Raw genomic sequence first — 14,015 nt, 5'->3', positions numbered from 1 at the left:
AATAGAAAGTAGAGGAGGACTGGAGAGGGGAGTGAAGGTAGAGGAGGACTGGAGAGGGGAGTGAAGGTAGAGGAGGAGTGGAGAGGAGAGTGAAGGTAGAGGGCTGGAGAGAAGGTAGAGGAGAACTGAAGAGGGGAGAGAAGGTAGAGGAGAACTGGATAAGGGAGAGAAGGTATAGGAGGACTGGAGAGTGGAGAGAAGGTAAAGGAGATCTGGAGAGGGGAGAAGAGAACTGGAGGGGGTGAGAATGCAAAAGAGGACTTGAGAGAGGAGAGAAGGTAGAGTAGGACTGGAGAGGGGTGAGAAGGTAGAGGGGAAGGTGTGGACAAAAGAGAGAATGAGAAAATGGTTGATCTGTGAGTACATGAATAGAAAGGGAATAGGATGAGAAAGAGAGAAGACGGGGAGGACAGGGAGAGAAGTTATTAGAGAGGGTATGAGAGAGAGAAGGTAGAGGGGGCAGGAGCGGGAGAGAAGAATTAGTGAGGGCGAGAATGGATGACTCAGTGTGGAGAGAGGAGTCGGAGGGGACACACGGGGCAGTTTGAATCTCCCACTGAACTCACCAGGATAGTAGTGACCACAAGAGTCTTGTTCTCCAGGGTCTCTGAAAGGTTAATGTCCAGGGTGGTGGCATTCATGGCCAGCGTGCGGTTGGAATACCAGACTCCGATCTGCAAGGAAAGTGTTTCCTATATTAAGGACTTATGCCTGACACCTCCTCCATACAGTCATAGTCACCACCTCCCCAATACTGTCATAGTCACCACCTCCCCAATACTGTCATAGCCACCACCTCCCCAATACTGTCATATCCACCACCTCCCCAATACTGTCATAGTCACCACCTCCCCAATACTGTCATAGCCACCACCTCCCCAATACTGTCATAGCCACCACCTCCCCAATACTGTCATAGTCACAACCTCCCCAATACTGTCATAGCCACCACCTCCCCAATACTGTCATAGCCACCACCTCCCCAATACTGTCATAGTCACCACCTCCCCAATACTGTCATACCCACCACCTCCCCAATACTGTCATACCCACCACCTCCCCAATACTGTCATAGTCACCACCTCCACAATACTGTCATACCCACCACCTCCCCAATACTGTCATAGCCACCACCTCCCCAATACTGTCATAGTCACAACCTCCCCAATACTGTCATAGCCACCACCTCCCCAATACTGTCATAGCCACCACCTCCCCAATACTGTCATAGTCACCACCTCCCCAATACTGTCATAGTCACAACCTCCCCAATACTGTCATAGCCACCACCTCCCCAATACTGTCATAGCCACCACCTCCCCAATACTGTCATAGTCACCACCTCCTCAATACTGTCATAGTCACCACCTCCCCAATACTGTCATAGCCACCACCTCCCCAATACTGTCATAGTCACCACCTCCCCAATACTGTCATAGCCACCACCTCCCCAATACTGTCATAGTCACAACCTCCCCAATACTGTCATATCCACCACCTCCCCAATACTGTCATATCAACCACCTCCCCAATACTGTCATACCCACCACCTCCCCAATACTGTCATAGCCACCACCTCCCCAATACTGTCATAGCCACCACCTCCCCAATACTGTCATATCCACCACCTCCCCAATACTGTCATAGCCACCACCTCCCCAATACTGTCATAGTCACCACCTCCCCAATACTGTCATATCCACCACCTCCCCAATACTGTCATATCCACCACCTCCCCAATACTGTCATATCCACCACCTCCCCAATACTGTCATAGCCACCACCTCCCCAATACTGTCATATCTCCCACCTCCCCAATACTGTCATACCCACCACCTCCCCAATACTGTCATATCCACCACCTCACCAATACTGTCATAGCCACCCCCTCCCCAATACTGTCATAGCCACCACCTCCCCAATACTGTCATATCCACCACCTCCCCAATACTGTCATATCCACCCCCTCCCCAATACTGTCATATCCACCACCTCCCCAATACTGTCATAGCCACCACCTCCCCAATACTGTCATAGTCACCACCTCCCCAATACTGTCATATCCGCCACCTCCCCAATACTGTCATATCCACCACCTCCCCAATACTGTCATATCCACCACCTCCCCAATACTGTCATAGCCACCACCTCCCCAATACTGTCATAGTCACCACCTCCCCAATACTGTCATATCCACCACCTCCCCAATACTGTCATATCCACCACCTCCCCAATACTGTCATACCCACCACCTCCCTAATACTGTCATAGTCACCACCTCCCCAATACTGTCATATCCACCACCTCCCCAATACTGTCATATCCACCACCTCCCCAATACTGTCATAGCCACCACCTCCCCAATACTGTCATAGTCACCACCTCCCCAATACTGTCATATCCACCACCTCCCCAATACTGTCATATCCACCACCTCCCCAATACTGTCATAGCCACCACCTCCCCAATACTGTCATATCCACCACCTCCCCAATACTGTCATATCCACCACCTCCCCAATACTGTCATACCCACCACCTCCCCAATACTGTCATAGCCACCACCTCCCCAATACTGTCATAGCCACCACCTCCCCAATACTGTCATACCCACCACCTCCCCAATACTGTCATATCCACCACCTCACCAATACTGTCATAGCCACCCCCTCCCCAATACTGTCATAGCCACCACCTCCCCAATACTGTCATATCCACCACCTCCCCAATACTGTCATATCCACCCCCTCCCCAATACTGTCATATCCACCACCTCCCCAATACTGTCATAGCCACCACCTCCCCAATACTGTCATAGTCACCACCTCCCCAATACTGTCATATCCGCCACCTCCCCAATACTGTCATATCCACCACCTCCCCAATACTGTCATATCCACCACCTCCCCAATACTGTCATAGCCACCACCTCCCCAATACTGTCATAGTCACCACCTCCCCAATACTGTCATATCCACCACCTCCCCAATACTGTCATATCCACCACCTCCCCAATACTGTCATACCCACCACCTCCCTAATACTGTCATAGTCACCACCTCCCCAATACTGTCATATCCACCACCTCCCCAATACTGTCATATCCACCACCTCCCCAATACTGTCATAGCCACCACCTCCCCAATACTGTCATAGTCACCACCTCCCCAATACTGTCATATCCACCACCTCCCCAATACTGTCATATCCACCACCTCCCCAATACTGTCATAGCCACCACCTCCCCAATACTGTCATATCCACCACCTCCCCAATACTGTCATATCCACCACCTCCCCAATACTGTCATACCCACCACCTCCCCAATACTGTCATAGCCACCACCTCCCCAATACTGTCATAGCCACCACCTCCCCAATACTGTCATATCCACCACCTCCCCAATACTGTCATAGTCACCACCTCCCCAATACTGTCATACACACCACCTCCCCAATACTGTCATAGTCACCACCTCCCCAATACTGTCATAGCCACCACCTCCCCAATACTGTCATAGTCACCACCTCCCCAATACTGTCATATCCACCACCTCCCCAATACTGTCATATCCACCACCTCCCCAATACTGTCATAGCCACCCCCTCCCCAATACTGTCATACCCACCACCTCCCCAATACTGTCATATCCACTCCCTCCCCAATAATGTCATACCCACCACCTCCCCAATACTGTCATAGCCACTACCTCCCCAATACTGTCATATCCACCACCTCCCCAATACTGTCATAGTCACCCCCTCCCCAATACTGTCATATCCAAAATCTCCCCAATACTGTCATAGCCACCACCTCCCCAATACTGTCATAGCCACCACCTCCCCAATAATGTCATAGCCACCACCTCCCCAATACTGTCATAGCCACCCCCTCCCCAATACTGTCATATCCACCACCTCCCCAATACTGTCATAGCCACCACCTCCCCAATACTGTCATAGTCACCACCTCCCCAATACTGTCATACCCATCACCTCCCCAATACTGTCATATCCACCATCTCCCCAATACTGTCATAGTCACCTCCCCAATACTGTCATAGTCACCACCTCCCCAATACTGTCAAACCCACCACCTCCCCAATACTGTCATAGTCACCACCTCCCCAATACTGTCATACCCACCCCCTCCCCAATACTGTCATATCCACCACCTCCCCAATACTGTCATATCCACCACCTCCCCAATACTGTCATAGTCTTCACCTCCCCAATACTGTCATATCCACCACCTCCCCAATACTGTCATATCCACTACCTCCCCAATACTGTCATACCCACCACCTCCCCAATACTGTCATACCCACTACCTCCCCAATACTGTCATAGCAACCACCTCCCCAATACTGTCATAGTCACCACCTCCCCAATACTGTCATAGTCACCACCTCCCCAATACTGTCATACCCATCACCTCCCCAATACTGTCATACCCACCACCTCCTCAATACTGTCATACCCACCACCTACCCAATACTGTCATACCCACCACCTCCTCAATACTGTCATACCCACCACCTCACCAATACTGTCATACCCACCACCTCCCCAATACTGTCATACCCACCACCTCCTCAATACTGTCATACCCACCACCTCACCAATACTGTCATACACACCACCTCCCCAATACTGTCATATCCACCACCTCCCCAATACTGTCATAGCCACCACCTCCCCAATACTGTCATAGTCACCACCTCCCCAATACTGTCATATCCACCACCTCCCCAATACTGTCATATCCACCACCTCCCCAATACTGTCATATCCACCACCTCCCCAATACTGTCATAGCCACCACCTCCCCAATACTGTCATATCTCCCACCTCCCCAATACTGTCATACCCACCACCTCCCCAATACTGTCATATCCACCACCTCACCAATACTGTCATAGCCACCCCCTCCCCAATACTGTCATAGCCACCACCTCCCCAATACTGTCATATCCACCACCTCCCCAATACTGTCATATCCACCCCCTCCCCAATACTGTCATATCCACCACCTCCCCAATACTGTCATAGCCACCACCTCCCCAATACTGTCATAGTCACCACCTCCCCAATACTGTCATATCCGCCACCTCCCCAATACTGTCATATCCACCACCTCCCCAATACTGTCATATCCACCACCTCCCCAATACTGTCATAGCCACCACCTCCCCAATACTGTCATAGTCACCACCTCCCCAATACTGTCATATCCACCACCTCCCCAATACTGTCATATCCACCACCTCCCCAATACTGTCATACCCACCACCTCCCTAATACTGTCATAGTCACCACCTCCCCAATACTGTCATATCCACCACCTCCCCAATACTGTCATATCCACCACCTCCCCAATACTGTCATAGCCACCACCTCCCCAATACTGTCATAGTCACCACCTCCCCAATACTGTCATATCCACCACCTCCCCAATACTGTCATACCCACCACCTCCCCAATACTGTCATAGCCACCACCTCCCCAATACTGTCATATCCACCACCTCCCCAATACTGTCATATCCACCACCTCCCCAATACTGTCATACCCACCACCTCCCCAATACTGTCATAGCCACCACCTCCCCAATACTGTCATAGCCACCACCTCCCCAATACTGTCATATCCACCACCTCCCCAATACTGTCATAGTCACCACCTCCCCAATACTGTCATACACACCACCTCCCCAATACTGTCATAGTCACCACCTCCCCAATACTGTCATAGCCACCACCTCCCCAATACTGTCATAGTCACCACCTCCTCAATACTGTCATATCCACCACCTCCCCAATACTGTCATATCCACCACCTCCCCAATACTGTCATAGCCACCCCCTCCCCAATACTGTCATACCCACCACCTCCCCAATACTGTCATATCCACTCCCTCCCCAATAATGTCATACCCACCACCTCCCCAATACTGTCATAGCCACTACCTCCCCAATACTGTCATATCCACCACCTCCCCAATACTGTCATAGTCACCCCCTCCCCAATACTGTCATATCCAAAATCTCCCCAATACTGTCATAGCCACCACCTCCCCAATACTGTCATAGCCACCACCTCCCCAATAATGTCATAGCCACCACCTCCCCAATACTGTCATAGCCACCCCCTCCCCAATACTGTCATATCCACCACCTCCCCAATACTGTCATAGCCACCACCTCCCTAATACTGTCATAGTCACCACCTCCCCAATACTGTCATACCCATCACCTCCCCAATACTGTCATATCCACCATCTCCCCAATACTGTCATAGTCACCTCCCCAATACTGTCATAGTCACCACCTCCCCAATACTGTCAAACCCACCACCTCCCCAATACTGTCATAGTCACCACCTCCCCAATACTGTCATACCCACCCCCTCCCCAATACTGTCATATCCACCACCTCCCCAATACTGTCATATCCACCACCTCCCCAATACTGTCATAGTCTTCACCTCCCCAATACTGTCATATCCACCACCTCCCCAATACTGTCATATCCACCACCTCCCCAATACTGTCATACCCACCACCTCCCCAATACTGTCATACCCACTACCTCCCCAATACTGTCATAGCAACCACCTCCCCAATACTGTCATAGTCACCACCTCCCCAATACTGTCATAGTCACCACCTCCCCAATACTGTCATACCCATCACCTCCCCAATACTGTCATACCCACCACCTCCTCAATACTGTCATTCCCACCACCTCCCCAATACTGTCATACCCACCACCTCCTCAATACTGTCATACCCACCACCTCACCAATACTGTCATACCCACCACCTCCCCAATACTGTCATACCCACCACCTCCTCAATACTGTCATACCCACCACCTCACCAATACTGTCATACACACCACCTCCCCAATACTGTCATATCCACCACCTCCCCAATACTGTCATATCCACCACCTCCCCAATACTGTCATATCCGCCACCTCCTCAATACTGTCATAGTCACCACCTCCCCAATACTGTCATATCCACCACCTCCCCAATACTGTCATATCCACCACCTCCCCAATACTGTCATAGCCACCCCCTCCCCAATACTGTCATACCCACCACCTCCCCAATACTGTCATATCCACCACCTCCCCAATACTGTCATATCCACTCCCTCCCCAATACTGTCATAGTCACCTCCCCAATACTGTCATAGTCACCACCTCCCCAATACTGTCATACCCACCACCTCCCCAATACTGTCATGGTCACCACCTCCCCAATACTGTCATATCCACCACCTCCCCAATACTGTCATAGTCACCACCTCCCCAATACTGTCATAGCCACCACCTCCCCAATACTGTCATATCCACCACCTCCCCAATACTGTCATACCCACCACCTCCTCAATACTGTCATACCCACCACCTCCCCAATACTGTCATACCCACCACCTCCCCAATACTGTCATACCCAAAATCTCCCCAATACTGTCATATCCAAAATCTCCCCAATACTGTCATAGTCACCACCTCCCCAATAATGTCATAGTCACCACCTCCCCAATACTGTCAGTCACCACCTCCCCAATACTGTCATACCCACCACCTCCCCAATACTGTCATACCCACCACCTCCCCAATACTGTCATACCCACCACCTCCCCAATACTGTCATACCCAAAATCTCCCCAATACTGTCATATCCAAAATCTCCCCAATACTGTCATAGCCACCACCTCCCCAATAATGTCATAGTCACCACCTCCCCAATACTGTCATATCCACCACCACCCTAATACTGTCATAGCCACCACCTCCCCAATACTGTCATATCCAAAATCTCCCCAATACTGTCATAACCACCACCTCCCCAATACTGTCATAGCCACCCCCTCCCTAATACTGTCATAGCAACCACCTCCCCAATACTGTCATATCCACCACCTCCCAAATACTGTCATAGCCACCACCTCCCCAATACTGTCATACCCATCACCTCCCCAATACTGTCATACCCATCACCTCCCCAATACTGTCATACCCATCACCTCCCCAATACTGTCATACCCATCACCTCCCCAATACTGTCATAGTCACCACCTCCCCAATACTGTCATACCCACCCCCTCCCCAATACTGTCAAATCCACCCCCTCCCCAATACTGTCATACCCACCACCTCCCCAATACTGTCATATCCACCACCTCCTCAATACTGTCATACCCACCACCTCCCCAATACTGTCATATCCACCACCTCCTCAATACTGTCATATCCACCACCTCCCCAATACTGTCATATCCACCACCTCCTCAATACTGTCATATCCACCACCTCCCCAATACTGTCATAGCCACCACCTCCCCAATACTGTCATTGTCACCACCTCCCCAATACTGTCATATCCACCACCTCCCCAATACTGTCATATCAACCACCTCCCCAATACTGTCATAGCCACCACCTCCCCAATACTGTCATAGTCACCACCTCCCCAACACTGTCATAGTCACCACCTCCCCAATACTGTCATAGCCACCACCTCCCCAATACTGTCATAGTCACCACCTCCTCAATACTGTCATATCCACCACCTCCTCAATACTGTCATATCCACCACCTCCCCAATACTGTCATACACACCACCTCCCCAATACTGTCATAGCCACCACCTCCCCAATACTGTCATAGTCACCACCTCCCCAATACTGTCATACACACCACCTCACCAATACTGTCATAGTCACCACCTCCCCAATACTGTCATATCCACCACCTCCCCAATACAGTCATACCCACCCCTCCCAAATACTGTCATATCCACCACCTCCCCAATACTGTCATATCCACCACCTCCCCAATACTGTCATAGTCATCACCTCCCCAATACTGTCATATCCACCACCTCCCCAATACTGTCATATCAACCACCTCCCCAATACTGTCATAGCCACCACCTCCCCAATACTGTCATAGTCACCACCTCCCCAACACTGTCATAGTCACCACCTCCCCAATACTGTCATAGCCACCACCTCCCCAATACTGTCATAGTCACCACCTCCCCAATATTGTCATAGCCACCACCTCCCCAATACTGTCATATCCACCACCTCCCCAATACTGTCATACCCACCACCTCCCCAATACTGTCATATCCACCACCTCCCCAATACTGTCATACCCACCACCTCCCCAATACTGTCATAGTCATCACCTCCCCAATACTGTCATACCTACCACCTCCCCAATACTGTCATATCCACCACCTCCCCAATACTGTCATATCCACCACACCCCAAATACTGTCATAGCCACCACCTCCCCAATACTGTCATAGTCATCACCTCCCCAATACTGTCATACCCACCACCTCCCCAATACTGTCATATCCACCCCCTCCCAAATACTGTCATATCCACCACCTCCCCAATACTGTCATAGCCACCACCTCCCCAATACTGTCATATCCACCACCTCCCCAATACTGTCATAGTCATCACCTCCCCAATACTGTCATACCCACCACCTCCCCAATACTGTCATATCCACCCCCTCCCAAATACTGTCATATCCACCACCTCCCCAATACTGTCATATCCACCACCTCCCCAATACTGTCATACCCACCACCTCCCCAATACTGTCATAGTCATCACCTCCCCAATACTGTCATAGCCACCACCTCCCCAATACTGTCATACACACCACCTCCCCAATACTGTCATATCCACCCCCTCCCAAATACTGTCATAGCCACCATCTCACCAATACTGTCATAGTCACCACCTCCCCAATACTGTCATACACACCACCTCCCCAATACTGTCATATCCACCCCCTCCCAAATACTGTCATAGCCACCATCTCACCAATACTGTCATATCCACCACCTCCTCAATACTGTCATATCCACCACCTCCCCAATACTGTCATAGCCACCACCTCCCCAATACTGTCAGTCACCACATCCCCAATACTGTCATAGCCACCACCTCCCCAATACTGTCATACACACCACCTCCCCAATACTGTCATAGTCACCACCTCCCCAATAATGTCATATCCACCACCTCCTCAATACTGTCATATCCACCACCTCCCCAATACTGTCATAGCCACCACCTCCCCAATACTGTCATATCCACCACCTCCCGAATACTGTCATATCCACCACCTCCCCAATACTGTCATAGCCACCACCTCCCCAATACTGTCATACGCACCACCTCCCCAATACTTTCATACACACCACCTCCCCAATACTGTCATATCCACCACCTCCCCAATACTGTCATAGTCATCACCTCCTCAATACTGTCATACCCACCACCTCCCCAATACTGCCGTAGCCACCACCTCCCCAATACTGTCATACGCACCACCTCCCCAATACTTTCATACACACCACCTCCCCAATACTGTCATAGTCACCACCTCCCCAATACTGCCGTAGCCATCACCTCCCCAAAACTGTCATAGTCACCACCTCCCCAATACTGTCATACACACCACCTCCCCAATACTGTCATATCCACCACCTCCCCAATACTGTCATAGCCACCACCTCCCCAATACTGTCATAGTCACCACCTCCCCAATACTGTCATAGCCACCACCTTCCCAATACTGTCATAGTCACCACCTCCCCAATACTGTCATAGCCACCACCTCCCCAATACTGTCATATCCACCACCTCCCCAATACTGTCATACCCACCACCTCCCCAATACTGTCATAGCCACCACCTCCCCAATACTGTCAAATCCACCACCTCCCCAATACTGTCATACCCACCACCTCCCCAATACTGTCATATCCACCACCTCCCCAATACTGTCATATCCACCACCTCCCCAATACTGTCATATCCACCACCTCCCCAATACTGTCATATCCACCACCTCCCCAATACTGTCATAGCCACCACCTCCCCAATACTGTCATATCCACCACCTCCCCAATACTGTCATATCCACCACCTCCCCAATACTGTCATAGCCACCACCTCCCCAATACTGTCATATCCACCACCTCCCCAATACTGTCATAGCCACCACCTCCCCAATACTGTCAAATCCACCACCTCCCCAATACTGTCAGTCACCACATCCCCAATACTGTCATAGCCACCACCTCCCCAATACTGTCATACACACCACCTCCCCAATACTGTCATAGTCACCACCTCCCCAATAATGTCATATCCACCACCTCCTCAATACTGTCATATCCACCACCTCCCCAATACTGTCATAGCCACCACCTCCCCAATACTGTCATATCCACCACCTCCCGAATACTGTCATATCCACCACCTCCCCAATACTGTCATAGCCACCACCTCCCCAATACTGTCATACGCACCACCTCCCCAATACTTTCATACACACCACCTCCCCAATACTGTCATATCCACCACCTCCCCAATACTGTCATAGTCATCACCTCCTCAATACTGTCATACCCACCACCTCCCCAATACTGCCGTAGCCACCACCTCCCCAATACTGTCATACGCACCACCTCCCCAATACTTTCATACACACCACCTCCCCAATACTGTCATAGTCACCACCTCCCCAATACTGCCGTAGCCATCACCTCCCCAAAACTGTCATAGTCACCACCTCCCCAATACTGTCATACACACCACCTCCCCAATACTGTCATATCCACCACCTCCCCAATACTGTCATAGCCACCACCTCCCCAATACTGTCATAGTCACCACCTCCCCAATACTGTCATAGCCACCACCTCCCCAATACTGTCATAGTCACCACCTCCCCAATACTGTCATAGCCACCACCTCCCCAATACTGTCATATCCACCACCTCCCCAATACTGTCATACCCAGCACCTCCCCAATACTGTCATAGCCACCACCTCCCCAATACTGTCAAATCCACCACCTCCCCAATACTGTCATACCCACCACCTCCCCAATACTGTCATAGTCACCACCTCCCCAATACTGTCATACCCACCACCTCCCCAATACTGTCATACCTACCACCTCCCCAATACTGTCATACCCACCACCTCCCCAATACTGTCATAGCCACCACCTCCCCAATACTGTCAAATCCACCACCTCCCCAATACTGTCATACACACCACCTCCCCAATACTGTCATACCCACCACCTCCCCAATACTGTCATATCCACCACCTCCCCAATACTGTCAAATCCACCACCTCCCCAATACTGTCATACCCACCACCTCCCCAATACTGTCATATCCACCACCTCCCCAATACTGTCATAGCCACCACCTCCCCAATACTGTCAAATCCACCACCTCCCCAATACTGTCATACCCACCACCTCCCCAATACTGTCATATCAACCACCTTCCCAAAACTGTCATAGTCACCACCTCCCAAATACTGTCATAGCCACCACCTCCCCAATACTGTCATATCCACCACCTCCCCAATACTGTCATACCCACCACCTCCCCAATACTGTCATAGCCACCACCTCCCCAATACTGTCAAATCCACCACCTCCCCAATACTGTCATACCCACCACCTCCCCAATACTGTCATATCCACCACCTACCCAATACTGTCATAGCCACCACCTCCCCAATACTGTCATATCTCCCACCTCCCCAATACTGTCATATCCACCACCTCCCCAATACTGTCATAGCCACCCCCTCCCCAATACTGTCATACCCACCACCTCCCCAATACTGTCATATCCACCACCTCCCCAATACTGTCATATCCACCACCTCCCCAATACTGTCATAGCCACCACCTCCCCAATACTGTCATATCCACCACCTCCCCAATACTGTCATATCCACCACCTCCCCAATACTGTCATAGCCACCATCTCACCAATACTGTCATATCCACCACCTCCTCAATACTGTCATATCCACCACCTCCCCAATACTGTCATAGCCACCACCTCCCCAATACTGTCAGTCACCACATCCCCAATACTGTCATAGCCACCACCTCCCCAATACTGTCATACACACCACCTCCCCAATACTGTCATAGTCACCACCTCCCCAATAATGTCATATCCACCACCTCCTCAATACTGTCATATCCACCACCTCCCCAATACTGTCATATCCACCACCTCCTCAATACTGTCATATCCACCACCTCCCCAATACTGTCATAGCCACCACCTCCCCAATACTGTCAGTCACCACATCCCCAATACTGTCATAGCCACCACCTCCCCAATACTGTCATACACACCACCTCCCCAATACTGTCATAGTCACCACCTCCCCAATAATGTCATATCCACCACCTCCTCAATACTGTCATATCCACCACCTCCCCAATACTGTCATAGCCACCACCTCCCCAATACTGTCATATCCACCACCTCCCGAATACTGTCATATCCACCACCTCCCCAATACTGTCATAGCCACCACCTCCCCAATACTGTCATACGCACCACCTCCCCAATACTTTCATACACACCACCTCCCCAATACTGTCATATCCACCACCTCCCCAATACTGTCATAGTCATCACCTCCTCAATACTGTCATACCCACCACCTCCCCAATACTGCCGTAGCCACCACCTCCCCAATACTGTCATACGCACCACCTCCCCAATACTTTCATACACACCACCTCCCCAATACTGTCATAGTCACCACCTCCCCAATACTGCCGTAGCCATCACCTCCCCAAAACTGTCATAGTCACCACCTCCCCAATACTGTCATACACACCACCTCCCCAATACTGTCATATCCACCACCTCCCCAATACTGTCATAGCCACCACCTCCCCAATACTGTCATAGTCACCACCTCCCCAATACTGTCATAGCCACCACCTTCCCAATACTGTCATAGTCACCACCTCCCCAATACTGTCATAGCCACCACCTCCCCAATACTGTCATATCCACCACCTCCCCAATACTGTCATACCCACCACCTCCCCAATACTGTCATAGCCACCACCTCCCCAATACTGTCAAATCCACCACCTCCCCAATACTGTCATACCCACCACCTCCC

The 14,015-nt window shown here is 50.9% G+C and overlaps 1 protein-coding gene across 1 annotated transcript in view; it reads right to left on the bottom strand.

Annotated features, from left to right (window-relative positions):
• The window catches only part of LOC142484948 (glutamate receptor ionotropic, kainate 5), a 100,982-nt gene that overhangs the window by 40,716 nt on the left and 46,251 nt on the right, over nucleotides 1-14,015 (bottom strand). The window contains exon 9 of the mRNA XM_075584202.1: nucleotides 567-674. Coding sequence (XP_075440317.1) covers nucleotides 567-674 — 108 coding nt within the window. The remainder of the gene's footprint in view (nucleotides 1-566; nucleotides 675-14,015) is intronic.

The sequence above is a fragment of the Ascaphus truei genome, unplaced genomic scaffold (assembly GCF_040206685.1).
Source record: "Ascaphus truei isolate aAscTru1 unplaced genomic scaffold, aAscTru1.hap1 HAP1_SCAFFOLD_477, whole genome shotgun sequence".
Lineage (NCBI taxonomy): Eukaryota > Metazoa > Chordata > Amphibia > Anura > Ascaphidae > Ascaphus > Ascaphus truei.
The sequence above is the reverse complement of the archived record's forward strand: the minus strand, read 5'-3'. Positions and strand labels throughout refer to the sequence as shown.